The sequence below is a fragment of the Chrysemys picta genome, chromosome 12, assembly GCF_011386835.1.
Source record: "Chrysemys picta bellii isolate R12L10 chromosome 12, ASM1138683v2, whole genome shotgun sequence".
In the NCBI taxonomy this organism is placed as follows: Eukaryota; Metazoa; Chordata; order Testudines; family Emydidae; genus Chrysemys; species Chrysemys picta.
In genome coordinates, this window is record NC_088802.1 from 2,223,218 (window position 1) to 2,241,829 (window position 18,612).

Below are 18,612 nucleotides of genomic sequence, written 5' to 3' on the forward strand. Positions count from 1 at the left end.
CTCTAATTCTGCAGGGAATGGCCGTGCCCCAGCGTGGTCATTTAGTCATTTAGTCCCACGTGGCTGGGGGAGTCTTTCCTTTGCCTGCAATGGGCTTTGGGTCAGGTCCATGGGCTGTGACACAGAAACACCGACTCCTCTGTGAATGCCGGGATCTTACCAAATCTCCCCAGGGTGGGGCTGCACTTTTCTAGGACCTTTTCCCAGATATCTTTTAAGGAGCTGCTGCTCCTCGACTGTTGCTCTCAAGCAGACATTTCGCAGCTGTCTTCTATATCTCCTTCTCGTCCAGCTGGTAAATATTGTTAGCTCCTGTTGTACTTTAACATTTCTGAGAGCACGGCCGAGTCTCACAGACTTGAGTAGCATCGGTGCATTTCACTACGGTGCTGTTTACTCTCACCAATCCTTACAGCAACAGACTAGAAACCTCCGTCCTACTTAATCCTTTGTATGTATCATCACTGTTTGTATAAACCTTCCGTGCACAGAAACCCGAGCCAATCTGAACTGTTTGTAAGATTTGGCTGCCATATATTGTTTGTTATACGTCCATGCTGCTAATATCCAGCCTTTAATTCTACTCTAGAGAGTGATTCTTTCTAAAGGTACAGATCAATCTGTTCATAAAAAACCTTTGTTTCAATAAAAAGAATGGGCTACTGTGGGGCTAGCTTTTAAATGACTTTGGGCTATTAATGCAGTAGAAATCTGGCAACCGGATTCTGCCCAGCCTGCTCCTACAAATCCTATAATCTGTCACCTCATGGTGCTCTTCACTTCAGCAGGAAATGTATTAGCTCACGGTGCCAGTTTCCTGAGTTGAAACGGGCCCCCGCGTGTACACACACACTGCTGGAGGTTGGAAGAATTCCATTTTTTCAGATGTGGTTTTGTGTTCTAAATGTACACGTCATCTGAAAATTACTGAGTGTTTGTATATTTTTTTCTTTCTTTATATAGGAATTAGCTGACAGGAGCACTGGGTCTAACTTCTAAATTATTATCTGCAAAAAAAACCCCTAGAGTTTTCAGGTGCGGGATCCATGGGCATGCCTGGGCGGGGGAGGAGGGAAATGCTACGGGGCTGGAGCCCTATGAATACCAGAGAAAGAGAGAGAGAGAGAGAGAGAGAGAGATACTGATTCCACCAGAGAATGGGTCAAAAATGAATGACCCAACCACGGAGCAGCCCTGGACTTGCTATATTGATGTTCAATCCAGTCTAGTTTATGCTGGCTCCACATTTCCTATTTGTGGTGTGCTAAAGATGCATGAGGTGGGGGATCTTGAGGCGGGACAGATGGACGGAGACTGCGGGTGGGAGGGATAGATAGAGACCGCAGGGAAATGGGGAGATACTGCAGAAGGAAGGGTGGGTTAGATTGGATAGACGCATGTGCATGGGGCTAGGCAGACAGACATGGAGCTAAGGGTGGGGTTAGAGGAAAGGATGGATACAGCTCTAGGGATGGAGGTGGCAGACAGATGTATAGAGAGATAGGTATGGATGCTGTAGGGATGGAGGATGGATGGATGAACAGTCATTAATTAAGTGATGGGGTGGGATGAATAGATAGATAAGGATCTAGACTGAGAGAACATAGAGTTGGATCTAGGGGTGGGGTCGATGGATGGATGGACAGAGATGGATCTAGGGGTGAGGTAGGTGGATGGATGGACAGACACAGATGGATCTAGGGGTGGGGCAGGTGGACAGATTAAATTAGCCAGGATTTGTCAATATACCTGCTCCCCAGGTGGGGATGAGGAGGACAGCACAGAGGACGGTGCTCAGGGCTGGCAGCTGCTCCATGGTCCCGGGTCTCTGGGTGACTCCGCAGCCCCGCTCAGCTCAGCCTCCGCATCCTCCAGAAATGTCACCTCCGGGGGGGCCGGTGGAAAGCACCTCTGAGATGGCCACAGTGATAGACTGGGGACAAAGGATGGATGGAGGGTGGGGCGTGTGCTATGCCCTGTGTGAGGGGCTGGCTGGTGCATGTGCGTAGCTGTATCCCACTGGAGGGAAGTGGGGTCCAATGGTTAGAGCGGGGAGGGGGGTCAGTCTGGGAGCCAGGACTCCTGGGTTCTGTCCTCAGTTCATTGCCCCATCCTGGGCCACGTTCCGTCCCCTCTCTGCCATTTATTTTCCACGAGGAATAACATAATTTTGAATAAAGGAATTTTTGCGATAGATTTTATTTCCAGACATAGAAATATATTTATTTCTTGCAACATGTTTCTCTTTCAATCAGCGAATTCCTTCTACCAAATCAAGCCTGCTCCAGATAGATTTTTCCTGTATAAACCAGGTAGGTTTTCTCTAGAATTCGGTTTTCTCTGGCGGCTGACTCTGTTACAGCGTGTACTTTAGATTTGTAAATGAAAAAATATTGTCCCACGAGGAATGAATCTGGAGAAATATTTAATTTTCTTTATTGTTCTTCTCATACCCAAGATGTACAGGCCAGACCCACAGACAGAAGCAGAGGAGAGCGGAGAAGCCCTGGCCCGGCAGGAGCCCCCGGAAGGCGGCTCAGAGTCCAGCGAAGTCTGACAGCTTCTGAACCTGGAGCTGGGAAAATCCTGCCAGTGACCAGCGCCCCGTGAGCGGCTAAATCAGAGACACCTGCCCTTGTGCTGGGGGCGGCTTGGAGCCAGCCCCCACCACGGGATCCACGGGGACACCTGGGAAACAGAACGAGAGCATCACTGAACATACTGGGGGGAAACACCACGGGAATGAAGCCTTATAAATACCAGAGAAAGACTGATTCCACCAGGGATGAAATGCAGCCACCTCTGGGGTAGAACGTGGGGGCTGTTTATACAGGGTCCCCTCACCTGGCGCTGAGACACAGCCCCTCTGGGGTGGGGTGCATGGGCTGGTTACATGGAGACCCCTTGCCCGGTGCTGAGAAGCAGCTGGCTCTGGGGTGGGGCAGTGGCTGGTTACGTGGGGATCCCTCACACAGTGCTGAGAAGCAGCTAGTTCTGGGGTGGGGCAGGGGCTGGTTACCAGCCCACACAGCAATTCCATGTAACCGTTTGGGACAGGAAGTGAAGGCGAAACCTGCACGGAGCCAGTACCGTTCCAAGGCCGCAGGCTGAGGATGATTCCCAGGGAGAAGAGAACGACGAGCGACAGGGAGATGACGGCTCGGTAAAAGAGGGGCCCCGAGTCCCGACAGAGCTCACGCCCCCCTGGAGCTCCTAGACAATAGAAAAGAGGGGTTAGGAGATTCCTGGGATGACGCCCCCTATAGGGGACAGACCCCGTACCCCATTCCCTGCCCCCCTGACTCTCACCAGTCTCTCTCTGGTGTGTCTGCATCACTCTCAGCTCGGTGCCTCCTCCCATCCCTGTCTCCCCACGGTCGAGTTCGATGCAGCACTGATAGAGAGCAGAGTCCCGCTCCTCCAGCTCGGTCAGGGTCAGCGTCGCCTTCCCCTGTCTGTGCTCGTCCATCCTGGACACACGGAGCCGCCCCCGGTAGAAGGGGTGGTTAGAATCCAGCTCCAGATTCTCTGCGGATCCCCTGAGCCAAATTATCTTGGCTCTGCTGCCATGTCTGTTCTGGAAGGTGCAGCTCAGGGTCACGTTCTCCCCGGTTGTCATGTGGAGGGACCCGGGCTCCTGGGAAACTCCCAGAGCAGCTAGGGAAGAGAGAGAACCCGCATCATACACCGGGCAGCAGGACAGACCCGTCGTGGCCTTTAGAGAGAGCGTCAGCCGTTGTATTCCTGTGTGCAGAGCTAAACCTTCACCTCTCGCTAGCTTAGTATCAGTGTCTGTCTCTCTGTTCCCTGATTCTCCTTCATTCATCCATCCTCTGACCCTAGGTCCATCCATTCTCCAGTTCTGGAGCTATCCATCCATCCTGCTACCTATCCACCCTTTCTTTCTAGAGCCACCTGGGACTTAGCACCCCATAAGGCTTTATGGATATATGCTTATGACTGTATATGTGACATACCTGGAATATGTTTTGTGCTACATATGCCATGTCACATCTCTCTGCAAAGGTTATGATCCACTGAATCTATTCAGCCTATTCGTATGCACGGGTCATTTTTGAATTCGAAGTTATGAATATTGGCTCTGTACTTGTTTGATTTTAAGTAGCCTCAGTACGGCATTTGGTCAGCTGCTTAAGAAAGGAATTGGCAAGTTAAGTGCCCAATCAAGAAACACTTAACGGACAATGGAACCTTGGAAGACTCCAATCCACATAAGAAGTCTACCTGGGGACATTCAAGGTAGCATGTGAACAATGGCTGCCACCTGTAAAGTCCTGAGTCATGCATGGACACGTGACTGGCCCATGTGACTCCAAAACTCCATCTTGTAGTTGGGTTTCTACACAGGGGGAGGGAGGGGTGTCCACCTGCAAGAGAAGAACTATATAAAGTCCTGGGAGACTCTTCCATTTTGTCTTCAGCTGGCTCAAGAGAGAGCCTCTCCACCCCCAAAGGAAACCTGAAAGGAACTGGAATAAAGGACAGTAACTACAGGGGGTGTGAGTGATCGCTGGACCCAGACTAGAAGGAGGCTAGTCTGTAAAAGAAGCTTATTGGAACATCTCTGAGGGTGAGATTTCATCTGTGATCACTTTCCTATGGTATTAGGCTTAGACTTGCATGTTTTATTTTATTTTGCTAGGTAATTCACTTTGTTCTGTCTGTTATTACTTGGAACCACTTAAATCCTACTTTTTGTATTTAATAAAATCACTTTTTTACTTATTAATTAACCCAGAGTATGTATTAATACCTGGGGGTGGGTGGGGGCGGGACAGCTGTGCATATCTCTCTATCAGTGTTGTAGAGGGTGAACAATTTATGAGTTTACCCTGTATAAGGGTAAAACGTATTTATTGGGGGTTTGGATCCCATTGGGAGCTGGGCATCTGAGTGTTGGAGACAGGAGCACTTCTTAAGCTGTTTTCAGTTAAGCCTGCAGCTTCTGGGGGACGTTGTTCAGACCTGGGTCTGGGTTGCAGCAGGCTGGCGTGTCTGGCTCGAACCAGGCAGGGCACTGAAGTCCCAAGCTGCCAGGGAAAACCGGCTCAGAGGTAGTCTCAGCACATCAGTCGGCAGTTCCCAGGGGGTTTTCTGTGATCCAACCCGTCACACCACATCTGTCAATTCAGCCATCCATCTTCCATTTCTATCCTGCCCGCCCTCCATCCGCACTGCTCTATCAATCCCCAGAGAAGAGCTGCAATGCTGGAGACTGGATAAATCCAGTCATTTGTTCACCCCAACAAGAGCCGTTACCCTGAACTCTGTGGCAAACTCACCTGGTTTCTGGGTGGACGCTCCAACATTTGGGACCAGCGCTCTCTTGCAGCCGGCTGGAATTTCTGCAACAGCTTCGTTTGAATTAAAAGTAAGAGAAGAATTTAGTACAGTCAATGCACAAATGAACGAACCAACCACCCAGCAGCCCCGAGTTGGCTGTTCTGGGAACAGAGCTCACGTCCCCCTGGGACTCTAGACAAGAGAAATGAGGGGCTAGGAGATTCATGGGCTGGCACCCCCTAGAGGGGAAATTCCTCATTCCCCACTCCCGAGCCAGCCAGTCCCCACCCTGGGCCCGGATCAGAGCTGATGCCTCCTAAAAGGAAAGGCCCCGAGTCCCAAGCCCCCCAAGTCACCTCTGCCCATCACAGTCAGGGTGGTCCCGGTGCCCTTCCCCTGCTCGCCCTGCGGGTAGGTGATGTAGCAGCGGTAGAGACCCGAGTCCCTCTCCATCAGCTCCGACAGGGTCACCGTGGCCTCCACCTGGCCCTGCTGGTCCCGCTGGCTCTCGGCCAGCCGCCCCTGGTAGAAGGGGTGGGCGGGGTCCAGCACGACGGCCTCCCGGGAGCCCCTGGCCCAGGTGACTTGTGTCCCGGTCTGGTTGAAGATGTGGAAGGTGCAGCTCAGGGTGACGCTGCTGCCGGCCGGGATGCTCGCCGTGGGGGGCAGCTGCTGAATCCCGAGACCTGCAGGGAGCAGAACAAGCCACGTGAGGGACACAGGGCAGGGACTGTGCTGCTGTCATGGGGCGCTGGCTGCGTCCGTCTGTCTGTCCCCCCGGCCTTCCTGCAGCAGAGTTTGTCTGTCTATCATCTATCGCTCGATTGCTGTACCCAGCCCGAGACCCGTCTGTCCTCAGCACTTTCCGTCCATCCACCATCGGCTCTGTCCATCCGTCTGTCCTCAGCTCTGTCCAGCCACCCACCCGTCCACAGCCTCATCCGTCCGTCCATCGATTCATCCTCAGCTCTCTCATCTGTCCTTATCTCCATCTGTCCACCCAACCGTCCATCCATCCAGTCTGTCTGTCCTCAGATCAGCTCTGTCCACCTGTCTTCAACTCCATCCATCCATCTCTCCCATCATCCATCCACCTTCAGCTTTGTCCATCCTTCTGTCCTCAGATATTTGTCCTTCCCTCCATCCATGCTCAGTTCTGTCCATCTATCCATGCATCCGCTGTCCATCAATCTATCCGCTACCCACGAATCCCAGCCTGCAGCCCTGGGAAGCACACCGCATTTCAAGGCAATGCAAGTAACTGTGTGGACTTTAGGGCACTTAGGAGAGTCAATCTTTAAAGAGAACGCTGGTCTGAACCTTAACGATGGTAGACCAGACAGTCCTCTAAAATAAACCTATCCATCCCTGTACAACCCCTGCAAGTATCCCCCTATCTATCCATCCATCCATCCATCCTCATACACCTCTATCCCTAACCATCCGTCCACCCCCAAACACCCCCTCCATCTCTCTCATTATCCAGCCATCTGCCCCAAAACACCCCCTGCCTCCGTCCTTTCCTCCCTCCCTATCTATCCCCTAAACACCCCTCCCCTTTCTCCCTTCCCATCCATCCATCTAGCCATCCTCAGCCGTCTATGTATTCTGAGACCATCTCTCCATACCCTTATGGGGAGTGGAGGTGGGTGGGTTAGAGCGGGGGAGGGGGGGGCGGGGAGTCCAGGACTCCTGGGTTCTATCTCCATGCCCCCCATAATCTGAGCTAGTCTCACCAGTTGCTATTGTGGGGACGAGGAAGACGATGAAGCAGATGATGCTAGGGGCCGGCAGCCGCCCCATGCTCTCTGCGGGCTGGGAGCTGCCCCAGGAGTCACAGACCAGGACTGTCGAGCAGACGGGACCCAGGGTCAGCAAGTAACGGCTGCTCCGGAGCGAGCAGCCCGGGCGCGCGATGGAAACTCTTGTGGCTGGCGAGGGGGAGGCGCCTGCTCAGATACCAGGCAGCCAGGAGGTCACTGGGCCTGTGGGCAGGGGAGTGTGAAAGCGAAACTGACCAGGGGTGTTGCGTTCAACAGCAGGACGGGTTCATTTCTGCATCCCCAGGGCCCTCGGCCTCTCTGACGCAGCCCCTCGCCATAGGGCTGGGGCGCTCAGGTGGTGACGGTGTCCTTATCGCTCTGTGGGTCCCAGCCCCCTCTCACTGCCCCGAAATGATCCCCCAGTGGATCCCAGAGGGAGCTGCTGGCTCCAGGGACCGCCAGGGGAGATCTGCTATCCCCAGGGGCCGCTGGGAGCTAGGTGTCACTGACAGGATCATCGGGGGGTTTCCATTGTCAGGGCAGAGATCGGAGCTCGTGGGGGAGCTGCAGGTGACAGGAGTGCAGAGGGAAAACAGGGTGTGAGGGATGGAGAGAGAGAGAGCGAATTACAGGGAGGAGGACACAGAGCTATAGCCAAATAGAGAGTGTGTTACAGATGGATGGATAGATGCAGGGCCTTACCTGGTGAGGCCACATCTGGAGTACTGTGTCCAGTTTTGGGCCCCCCACTACAGAAAGGATGTGGACAAATTGGAGACAGTCCAATTTGTGGAGGGCAATGAAAATGATTAGGGGACCGGGGCACATGACTTACGAGAAGAGGCTGAGGAACTGGGTTATTTAGTCTGCAGAAGAGAAGAGTGAGGAGGGATTTGATAGCAGCCTTCAACTACCTGAAGGGGGGTTCCAAAGAGGATGGAGCTCGGCTGTTCTCAGTGGTGGCAGATGACAGAACAAGGAGCAATGGTCTCAGTTGCAGTGGGGGAGGTCTAGGTTGCATATTAGGAAACACTATTTCACTAGGAGGGTGGTGAAGCACTGGAATGCGTTACCTGGGGAGGTGGTGGAATCTCCTTCCTTAGAGGTTTTTAAGGCCCGGCTTCACAAAGCCCTGGCTGGGATGATTTAGTTGGGGATTGGTCCTGCTTTGAGCAGGGGATTGGACTAGATGATCTCTTGAGGTCCCTTCCAACCCTCATATTCTATGATTCTAGCTACAGACTGATCCATGGATGGACGGGACAGAGGGCCCTACCACAGACAGATGGACAGAGTGAAGGATGGATGGACGGATGGATGGGTGGATGCAGACAGGGCCTTCTCCAAAGACAGATGGACAGGATGAATTGCTGACAGACAGACCAAAGGCATTGAGGATGGATTGATCCATCCATCCTGCCCCATTGCACCCTCTTCCATCCACCTCCTCCCGCCAGTAAAACACACGGGGCCAAACCCACCTACCTTATAGACAGGCCAGCTGTCCCCTGTGCTGCCTCCCAGGGCAGACGGGGAGGCCTGATCCTGATTCACAGGCCACCCCAGCTTTGAGTAGAGGGGAATCCCCCCACAGCTGTGGGAGGTCTGGGGTCCAGGACACAAGGAGGAGCCGGGGCTGATCCATGCCAGCAGGGGGCGCACATGCTCACAGACATGTACACAGGCCCCTGTTACCTTTAATAGCACAGACACACACCTAACTCTCCTCCCCCCCTTATCCGGCCCATCTCAGAGGTGCTGACCACAAACGCTTCCACCGGCCCTCGCAGACTGACGCTTCCGGAGGATGCTGAGGCCTGAGCTGAGCGGGGCTGCGGAGCCGCCCAGAGAGCAGGGACCATGGAGCAGCTGCCAGCCCTGAGCCCCGTCCTCTGCGCCGTCCTCCTCATCCCACCTGGGCAGCAGGTATGTCAGCAAATCTTGGCTAGCTAACCTGGGGGTCAGTCTGTCTACTCCCCCAGGTCAATCTGTCCATCCCTCCTCGTCCCCACAGCCATATCTAGCCATCCCCATACATCCCCATCTAGCTCATCCAATCCATCCATCCTTCTTCTGCAGTATCCTCCAGCTTTCCGTTATCTATCCATCCACCCATCCTTTCCTCTATCTCTCCATCCTTCTGTTAACGTCTCCATCCATCCTTCCCTCGACAGTATCTGTCCCTCCATCCTTCCCCCCACAGTATCTATCCCTCCCTCCCTCCTCAAGAGGTCTCTAATCTCTTGCTCCCCACACAAATCTTTAGCATGCTGCAAACAGAAAACGTGGAGCAGGGTAAACTAGACTGGATTTAACATGGGATTAGCCAACCCAGGGCTGTTGTGCAGACTGGATCGTTCATTTCCTTACTGAATGTCTCACGACTGGAGAGTGCGAGTTGGGAGATCCTACTCTGTGCTGATCTACCCAGAATACAACTTGCTACAGCCCCCAGCTCTTCTAGTTCAAGCTGTAGCAACTTGTGCTTTTAGATGTTGAGGTCCCCAGTTCAATCCGCAGGGTGTTAGCCAAGGTGGCGGTCATCAGAAATGCACTAAACTCTTCTCATGGACTTTAAAGCCAAAAGGTACCTTCACGATTCCCTACTCTGACCTCCTGCACATAGCAAGCTACAGAACCTCACCCACCCACGCCTGTTTTTTCATTCAAATGAAGCTATCGCAGAAATTCCAGTTGGTTGCAAGAGAGCGCCGAACCCAAATGTGGGAGCATCCAGCCAGAAATCAGGTGAGTTTCCTGCGCAATTCAGGATATGGTTCTTGATAAGGTGAACACATTACTGGATTTATCCAGCATCTAGGATTGCAGATCTTCCCTGGAGATAGATAAATCGATGTTGATCTAGGGGAACGAGGGACAAAAATGGAGAACAGATGTGAATTGAGAGACATGGTCTAGGAATGAAAGGTTGGATGGACGGTTCTAGGACTGGAGAATGGCTGGATGGGTCTATGGCTGGATGGATCTATAGATGGATAGAGCTAGGATGGATAATGGATGGATCTAGGGTCGGAGATGGATGGATGAATCAAGGAGAATCCAGGAACAGAGAGACAGACACCACTACTAAACTAGCGAGAGGTGAAGGTTTAGCTCTGTACACAGGACCACAGCGGCTGACGCTCTCTCTAAAGGCCAGGACGGGTCTCTCCTGCCGCCCAGTGCTGCTGGTGTATGATGCGGGTTCTCTCTCTTCCTAGCTGGTCTGGGAGTTTCCCAGGAGCCCAAGTCCCTCAACGCAACAGCCGGGGAGAACGTGACCCTGAGCTGCACCTTCCAGAACAGAAATGGCAGCAGAGCCAAGGTGCTTTGGCTCAGGGGATCTGGAGAAGACGTGGTGCTGCATGCTAACCACCCCTTCTACCTGGGGCGGCTCCGTGTGTCCAGTCTGGATGAGATCAGTAAGGGGAACGCAACGCTGACTCTGTCTAAACTGGACGAGAGAGACTCTGGCCTCTATCAGTGCTGCATCGAAATCCAGAATGAGACAACAGGGATGGGAGGAGGCACCAATCTAAGAGTGATGAGGAGAAACCAGAGCGTGACTGGTAAGAGTCGGGGGGAGGGAGGGCATGCGGGACCTGTCCCCTCCAGGAGGCACTGGCGCCAATCTGGCCCCAAGGTCGGGGACGGGCTGGCTCTGGGCGTGGGGAATGGGAGATGGGGCTGGCTCCAAGCAGGAGTTGGAGATCAGGAATATCTGACCGACACTCATGCTGTGGGGGTGGGGGGGTGGAGGTCAGGTTTATATTAAACAATCTCCCGGCCGATTCGAGGCAGCTTTTCTGCCGAGTTGTCACTGGCTGCAGCTTTGGTCTGTCTCACATCCTGACAGCGCCTCGGGGTGAGAGAGGTGGTTAGAAACCCAGACCCCCACTTCTCCCGAGAGCCATCGTGCACTCAGAGACGTCTCTCTCTGTTCTCTTGCTATTGGCCCGGGTTGGCTCTGAGCTCTTTGGCCTGCCGCAGGTGAGGTTATGACCCGGCCCTGCTGACTCACTGTGGGAAGATCAGACTCATAGTGGCAGCTGTGGAAGGGTTTGCAATAGGCGCCGGTGGAGACTGGGGAAGTTTTCTTGCAGTGTTTGTTGAAGAGGAAGTTGATTGCTTAATGCAGGAGTGAGTGAGGGACACACAACCCCAGAGCCAGAGACACAGAGAAGCACACGCAGCCCCAGAAATCAGTCACCTACAGCCCCATAGACACGCAGCCGCCGACCCAGAGAGAGACCAGAATGGCCCCGTGACCCACACGGCCCCACCACGCTCTCTACTGCACCAGTCACTTGAGATTCTCTCCCACTGGTCCCATGTATGAATGGAGGTTGCTGGCATTAGCCCAGACCCCAGGAGGGCAGCTGGCCACTAACACGCTGTACCAACCCGACCGGACCCACCTCTGTGGCCTCTATTTGGGAGCAACTCCACAGACTTAACTGGGGTCACTCCAGAGTCACTGAGATCAGGATTTCGGACGGACTCCATTGGTGTCCGTGGGCTCACTCTGGATTCACACCAGAATCACTGAGATCAGTATACGGCCCTCATTTGGCATCAGTGGGGTCAGTCCAGATTTACATCAGACTCACAGAGATCAGAATCCAGCCCTGACTCTGCTGACATCCATGGGGTTGCTCTGGCTTCACACTGGGATCATGTAGAACAGAATCCAGACTGGACTCCATTCACTGCAATGGAGTTACTCCAGATTTACTTTGGAGCTCTGCGATCAGAATCCAACCCCGACTCCACTACCAGAGTCACTCTGCATTCACACTGGTACGGTACCAATTAAATCAGAATCCAGTGCTACAACAAAGCACACAAGAAATGGCTTCCTATGGCTCTTCCCAGGATTCTTGCCACTGGAAACATTAACATCCTTCCTTTTATTTAGACGACAGAAAGGAATCGAAGCGGGATACCAGCACAGAACTCACCATCTACAGAGCCACGATTGCTCTGGCAGGCGTCAGCATCATCATCTTAGTTACCGCCCTCCTGCTGCGCAGACGCACAGGTATTTACTGCTCCTTCCGTGCTCATTCCATCTGCCCGTTCTTCCGGCGTTCAAAATGTACTTCTCTTCCGTCCTAATGGTGGAAGGGGGAATGGGAGCCTCCGATCTACATTCTCCAGTCTTCTGTTTAGTTTGTACACCTCCAGTCATCTCTTCCAACAATAACCCATGCCTCCTTCTTTCCTCCCCAGCAGCCTCCCCAGACACCCAACAGCAGCAGCCGGCAAAGGTGAGACCATTAAATTTGGAGCCTGAGTTTAACTGGGTGGTGGTGTCAGTTTCAAGACAGTGCTGAAGCATGGTCCGTGTGACTGTGGTAGAAACCTGACCAACAGAACACAGGAGAGGGTTAGGGATGCTTTAGCCATTAAATATTACAATAACGGAAGCTGCAAAAGTACCAGATTATCTATCATCTAGACCGGTGGTTTTCAGCACCGAGGTCTTCAGTGGGTGCATCGATTCATTTAGATATTTGAATAGGTTTACAACAGGCTATATAAAAAATACCAATAAAGTCAGTACAAACCTAAAATTTCATACAGACAGTTTCTTGTTTATACTGCTCCATACACTCTACACTGAAATGTAACTACAATATTTATATTCCAATTGATTTATTTTAGAATTATATGGTAACAATGAGAGAGGCAGCAATTTCCCAGTAATAGTGTGGCTGTGACACTTTTGTATTTTGATGTCTGATTTTGTAAACTAGTAGTTTTTAAGTGAGGTGAAACTTGGGGAATGCGAGACAAATCAGACTCCTGAAAGGGGTACAGTAGTCTGGAAAGGTTGAGAACCACTGATCTAGACAGACAGACGTGCACATGGGGATCGGCAGACATGTACATACAGATCAGGGTGCAGAAAGACAGGTGAACAGATAGAATCTCAACTCGCAGCCCCTCTGCTATTCCAGCCCTGGGCTCCCTTCTCCGCACACAGCTCTGCCGACCTGTATCCGCTTGGGGGTGGTCCCTCTGGGGGCTGAGTCACACCGGCGTGGGGCTATGTGTGCTGGGGACAATAGCACATGCAGATCCTCCAACACACAGCCAGGGGGTCTCCATTTTACCCACTTCCCCCTTAAATGCACTCACGGGGCTGGAAAGACGTCAGTGGAGATGGAAGCCGGGTGACTTGATTTGTGTCTTCAACAGGGGCACAGCAGAGCTGGTGGTAATGTGAGCAAGGGTCTGCACTACGCCGAGATCACTTTCAAGGCTCCAGCCTCCCACAGAATACGCCTCCATCCAGACCCAGCGGCTCTGAAGAGTCAGATCTGACTGTGCAGCAAAGGGAGACGCAGGGAACAGCAGGAGATCCCTTCATCACACAACCTTGGAGACATCTCCGAGGGTTAGTGCTAGCTTAGTCCACGGGCTGAGTCTTTTGCTTCAGGACAGTTACTTACAGATGACTGTGGTGATAGATGTGTGAGGCTGTGGGCCAGATCCCCAGCTAGTGTCAATTGCTGTTGCTCTGGGGTGTTGATGGGCTAGTTCCCATCTGGTGTGAATTTGTGTCACTCCTCTCGGCAGGAGGGGAGGTACAGTTCAGCCCAGGAGCCTGGCCCACAGAAAAGGAGGCATCCAAACTTCAAAGTGGTGCCCCATGGGAGTTGTAACTCAGGTGTCTCACTCTCTATGGGGCAGGCTCCTTGGAAGAACTACGTCTCCCATGATGCACCACGTTCTCCTCTCTCAATGAGGGGAGGGTGTTATAGGAGTCCCTAGCAGTGATGCATCATAGAAGATATACTCTGGCCCAAAGAGAACAAGGCTCTGGAATGACAACTCCTACATGGCCCTGCTTTGAATCAAAATTGTTCACTTTTTGAGATTTTGCCATAAAGTTGAAATTCTCCACAGAAAATAATCCATGAGAGTGTAAAATCTATTTGTTGAAATTTTCTGTGGAAAAAAAAAAAAATCCTTTTCTGCAGCCAATTCTGAATCTGAGATTACATTTTTTTTTCTGCTGCCTCTTTCTTGAAAGAATAAAACAGACCAGCGGAAAGATGTTTCTAGGTCACGACCAACTTGATGGCTTCTGCTGGGTGTTATATATAGCCATGTAGTGGTCTGTGAGCGAAGGAGTTTCTACGTCCTTATCAAACACAAAATCAAACAGAACGAGAATGTGAGGTCAGGGTTTGTGAACAAAGCAGAGGAAACAGCAGCAAGAAAAAGCATCTGGACGCAAGGAAATAAAAGGCCCGTTTTGTTGACTTTACAAAAAAAAAGAAAGGGCTGGATGCTGATCTCAGTGACCCTGAGCTAAATCCAAAGTAACCCCACTGATGTCAATGGAGCCAGGGACACATGGGGTAAATTTGGAATGTAATGGAGTCAGGGCTGGAGTCTGATCTTAGAGTAATTAGGAAATCCAGATCTCTTTGGAAACAGTAATTATTAGAGACATAAAACAACTAGTGAGGGACCATATTTATTCTCACTCAAAGATTTCAGATCAAACAGAATCCTGACAACAAGTGAGGAGATTAGTTGCTCCCCCAATCAGTCAATGCAGCAAAATCCCCAGAGATCCAAAAGTCCTGCTGGCGTCTTTTCCCACCCAAATATCTCACTGCTTTCTACGTGGAAGGGAGGACAGAACACAGGCCACATTCCCATCACTGGATCGTCTCCTCTTGGGTTACAGGAGCGAGAGCTTCTGCACGTTGCTCTGGTCAGCAGATCTGGCGTTCTAAGACCCTCAGGAGTGCAGAGATGCGTCTCTTCCCTTATCACAACTGGCCCTTTAAGAAAAGTGATGTCATATCATTCTGCCAATCCAGGAATCCAATAGGCCAAATGCTTTAAAGAGCTGTAGGCTCACTGGTTAACGGTACAGCGATGCCACTGAGATGCCCCCGACTAATGGTCAACATTGTGTCAGGGGTTGGCGTCCAACCAGTCAAGGAAGTCAATTGGCTGAACATTTTCAAGGACCGTGCATTTATTAGTTAATGGTGCACCACAGAGATGACATCACAGGTTAAAGGTCAACGCTCATGTAGACATGAGGGATCTGATTGGCTAAACAGTTTCAGGTTTGTTGGTTAACGTTACAGATGTCAGAAGTACCACAGGTTGAAGTTCCCGAAAGGTACCCCATCTGGTTAATCCAATTGGTGACACGGTTTTAGAGTTATTGATTAGTCACTGGGGGTTAAAGGTCAGAGTTCATGTAGACACACCATCCCGGCAATTAAAATAGCTGAATGGTTATAGGACCTACTGATCATGAAAGGTTCAAGGTCAAAGTTCACGTAGGTGCGCCATCCAAGCAATTCCAGTAGCCCAACGACTATAGGGGCTTTTGATCCCAAGAATTCAAAGGTCAAGGTTCATGTAGGTGCGGAGGTCACGCTCCCAGGCCTTTGCTTTGGCCTCTCTGCGACGGGCCTCTCTCTTCCCCACTGTAGCTGCCCGTTCTGTCCTAGGCTGCTGCTCCTTGGGCTGCGCCACAGCACTGGGATCGTTAGCGTTGAAGTGGGTGACCTTGGGCCGGAGGTCGCTACGGAAGCCCAGGCCCTTCTGGTCCCTCTTGAGGACGGTCTGGACGGGGAATTTACGGCCGGTGCCCTCAGGCCCCAGCCCGGCCTCGCAGTCCCAGCCCCCCTTGACCATGAGCTGGAAGCCGACGTTGCTCTCGGGGATGTGGTAGCGGGTTGGAGGGAGCGGGTCGCGCCGGTTGAAGAGGTGGGCAGTGGAGCGTTCATGGAGCTCGACACTATCTTCGCTGTAATGTGTCTGGCAGACGGCACAGTATTTTCTCTCCACTGGAATCCTCCTGATGGGGAGACAACGGGGTCAGCTGCTTCCAGGATGAGCATACTGGTTGACTCAGGGAGATGGGGAATGGGACATGGGGCATTTCCCCTTTAGGGGCTGCTGGTTCCCATCCAGCCCCAAGTTGGGGGAACTGGCTGGTTAAGGCATGAGGGGAATGAGACATGGGGCCTTTCCTCTCTAGAGGTTGCTGTCTCCGATCCAGCCCCAGGGTGGGGGGACTGGCTGGGTCCAGGGCAGGGGAACAGAAGACTCACCTGGCCATCCTCTCCTCTGGCTGAACCGTTTCACGCTCCTGTAGGATCCTCACCACGTCCTGGTGCCCGGCTTCCTCGGCTAGGTCCACCGCGTCCCGCCCCTGCGACTCGCACACTCCCACCCATGCGGCTCCCCGGGTCAGCAGGTACCTCACAGCTTCCCCCCGGCCTGCGTAAGCGGCACACATCACCGCCGTCCAATAGTAACCGTCCCGATAGTTCACATCGCACCCCTCCCTCTCCAGCAGCCGCCGCAGGGTCCCCATGTCGCCCTCCTGGGCCGATCTCAGCAGGAGGTTCCCCCTACGAGGGTCCGTCTGCCCTGGCTGGGCGATGGGTGGCTCAGGCACCCCCGGGCGCCTCAGTGGGGCCTTGCGTTTCCGTGGGAGACTGGAGCTCTCGCCCGAGGCCAGGAGACTCTCGTAGAAGCTCCGAGCTTCCTCGCCCTCCACGTCCCCCTCCTTTTCCCGGCGGTTGGCAGGGGAGCCGGCCCGTTTCCGGAGGTGCCCATCCTTCCAGCAGTCCGATTGCTCCCGGGCACGGGTGAAGGTGATGAGCTGGGGGCCGTGGTTCATGGCTGGCGATGGAGACGGGGGATGGAGGTGGGTTACAGGGCGGGATCAGCCTGTTAAGGGGGCAGGAAAAAGGTCAGCAAATGAAGGTCACTGAGTGGTGATCCTCATAGCGGGCACTAGCGTCCTCGGGGTAACAGAGGACAAGGCCACGGGTGTGGGGACAGGTCTGGCAATTGGGGGTGCAGGGCTCGGGAGGGTGGGAGATGGGGCCAGGTCTCTGGGGGAAGGGTGGGGGCCAGGGGTTTCTGCGGGCCTGGGATATGTCCCTATAGGGGTGGGGCAGGGGCCCTAGGGGGTGGAGCCGGGGTCATGGGGGGAGCGGCGGGGCTAGGGCCATAGGGGAGGGATGGGGCAGGGCTAGATCCCTTGGGTGGGAGTGGGGCCAGGTCTCTGGGGGGTGGGGGCAGGGCCCTGGGGGGCGCGGTTAAGTGTCTGGGGGAGGGGGAAGGGCTAGGTCCTTGGGGGGCGGGGCTAGGTCCCTGGGGTGTTGGGGGGCGGGGTTAAGTGTCTGGGGGCGGGGGGAAGGGCTGTGACCCTGAGGGGCGGGGCTAGGTCCCTGGGGGGCGGGGCTAGGTCCCTGGGGGGCGGGGCTAGCTCCCTGGGGTGTTGGGGCGGGGTTAAGTGTCTGGGGGGCGGGGGGAAGGGCTGTGACCCGGAAGGGCGGGGCTAGGTCTCTGGGGTGGGGGCAGGGCTAGGACCCTGGGGCGTTGGGGGGCGGGGTTAAGTGTCTGGGGGGCGGCAGGAAGGGCTGTGACTCGGAAGGGCGGGGCTAGGTCCCTGAGGGGCGGGGCTAGGTCCCTGGGGGGCGGGGCTAGGTCCCTGGGGCAGTGGGGGGCGGGGTTAAGTGTCTGGGGGGCGGGGGAAGGACTGTGACCCTGAGGGGCGGGGCTAGGTCCCTGGGGGGCGGGGCTAGGTCCCTGGGGCAGTGGGGGGCGGGGTTAAGTGTCTGGGGGGCGGGGGAAGGACTGTGACCCTGAGGGGCGGGGCTAGGTCCATGGGGCGGTGGGGGGCGGGGTTAAGTGTCTGGGGGCGGGGGGAAGGGCTGTGACCCTGAGGGGCGGGGCTAGGACCCTGGGGGCGGGGCTAGGTCCATGGGGCGGTGGTGGGCGGGGTTAAGTGTCTGGGGGGCGGGGGAAGGGCTGTGACACTGAGGGGCGGGGCTAGGTCCATGGGGGCGGGGCCGGGCCCTGGGGCCCTGGGGGGCGGGGCTGGAACCCGGCCCCGGCCTTGACCAAACTCCCGCTCCCCTTGGCCTTCACCCAGAAGCCTCCGGGGCCCGACTCACCATAGAGACGCCGGAGGCCGGAGCAGCGCGCCGCCGCCACCAGGCGGAGAGGTGACGCATGCGCATTAGAAGGCGCCGGGGCGCTGGAGGCGCACGCGCGTTAGGCGCCGCCGCGGCAGTGGCGCGTGAGGGCCGACGCCGGTCAGAGAGCAGCGCGCAGCCGCCGGATTCTGCTCTCGACATGCGCATTGGGAGCCGGGAGGCCGCGAGGGATTTGGATGCGCATGCTCAATAGGGAAGGAGGCTCGGACGTCTTCCTGCGTGGTAGTTACTCTGGGCAACAAATGGCGATCACCGCGCATGCGTATTACGCGCCCCCGAAGTGGCGACTGCCCACGCGCAGTGTGCAGCGGAGGGAAAAGCAAATTTTTACGCATGCGCACTCAGGCATCATCCCTGTGTGGGAGGGTCTAGACGCATGCGCACTGGAACACAGAGAAACAAAGGGAGTGGGCACACGTGCCGCTGACTGCAAAGGGAACCGAAACTGAAATCAGGCGCATGCGCAAACCGCGCGCCCCCAACCCGGGGGTTAGCACAGCGCATGCGTCCGCGTCCCGCCCCCAACTGACCCTCTCACGTCCCCT

At 54.4% G+C, this 18,612-nt stretch overlaps 3 protein-coding genes across 3 annotated transcripts; 1 reads left to right on the forward strand and 2 right to left on the reverse strand.

Moving 5' to 3' along the window:
- Positions 1-2,196: 2,196 nt before the first annotated feature.
- Positions 2,197-10,290, reverse strand: LOC122173275 (uncharacterized). The gene is made up of 5 exons (XM_065563091.1): positions 7,041-10,290; positions 5,661-5,990; positions 5,304-5,375; positions 3,091-3,657; positions 2,197-2,688 (listed from the first exon to the last, which is right to left on the reverse strand). The coding sequence occupies exons 1-5, from the start codon at positions 7,105-7,107 to the stop codon at positions 2,615-2,617; spliced, it is 1,110 nt and encodes a 369-aa protein (XP_065419163.1). The 5' UTR covers positions 7,108-10,290; the 3' UTR covers positions 2,197-2,614.
- LOC135974835 (uncharacterized) lies at positions 8,928-12,185 on the forward strand. Its single transcript, XM_065563865.1, has 4 exons — positions 8,928-8,993; positions 9,698-9,815; positions 10,289-10,636; positions 11,986-12,185. Exons 1-4 carry the CDS (start codon positions 8,928-8,930, stop codon positions 12,183-12,185), a joined length of 732 nt encoding a protein of 243 aa, XP_065419937.1.
- A 2,358-nt stretch (positions 12,186-14,543) lies between these two features.
- Positions 14,544-18,338, reverse strand: GPANK1 (G-patch domain and ankyrin repeats 1). Its single transcript, XM_005289310.4, has 3 exons — positions 18,026-18,338; positions 16,166-16,790; positions 14,544-15,909 (listed from the first exon to the last, which is right to left on the reverse strand). The coding sequence occupies exons 2-3, from the start codon at positions 16,738-16,740 to the stop codon at positions 15,450-15,452; spliced, it is 1,035 nt and encodes a 344-aa protein (XP_005289367.2). The 5' UTR covers positions 16,741-16,790; positions 18,026-18,338; the 3' UTR covers positions 14,544-15,449.
- Positions 18,339-18,612: the final 274 nt, after the last annotated feature.

Coding starts and splice junctions, on each gene's coding strand:
- LOC122173275 (XM_065563091.1), bottom strand. CDS start 7,107: ATGGGGCGGCTGCCGGCCCCTAGCATCATCTGCTTCATCGTCTTCCTC. Junction 5,376..5,660: donor CCTGACTGTGATGGGCAGAG/GTGACTTGGGGG, acceptor ATTCAAACGAAG/CTGTTGCAGAAATTCCAGCC. Junction 3,658..5,303: donor AGCGTCCACCCAGAAACCAG/GTGAGTTTGCCA, acceptor TCTCTTCCCTAG/CTGCTCTGGGAGTTTCCCAG.
- LOC135974835 (XM_065563865.1), top strand. CDS start 8,928: ATGGAGCAGCTGCCAGCCCTGAGCCCCGTCCTCTGCGCCGTCCTCCTC. Junction 8,994..9,697: donor TCATCCCACCTGGGCAGCAG/GTATGTCAGCAA, acceptor GCACATAGCAAG/CTACAGAACCTCACCCACCC. Junction 9,816..10,288: donor AGCATCCAGCCAGAAATCAG/GTGAGTTTCCTG, acceptor CTCTCTTCCTAG/CTGGTCTGGGAGTTTCCCAG.
- GPANK1 (XM_005289310.4), bottom strand. CDS start 16,740: ATGAACCACGGCCCCCAGCTCATCACCTTCACCCGTGCCCGGGAGCAA. Junction 15,910..16,165: donor CCAGAGGAGAGGATGGCCAG/GTGAGTCTTCTG, acceptor TCTCCCCATCAG/GAGGATTCCAGTGGAGAGAA.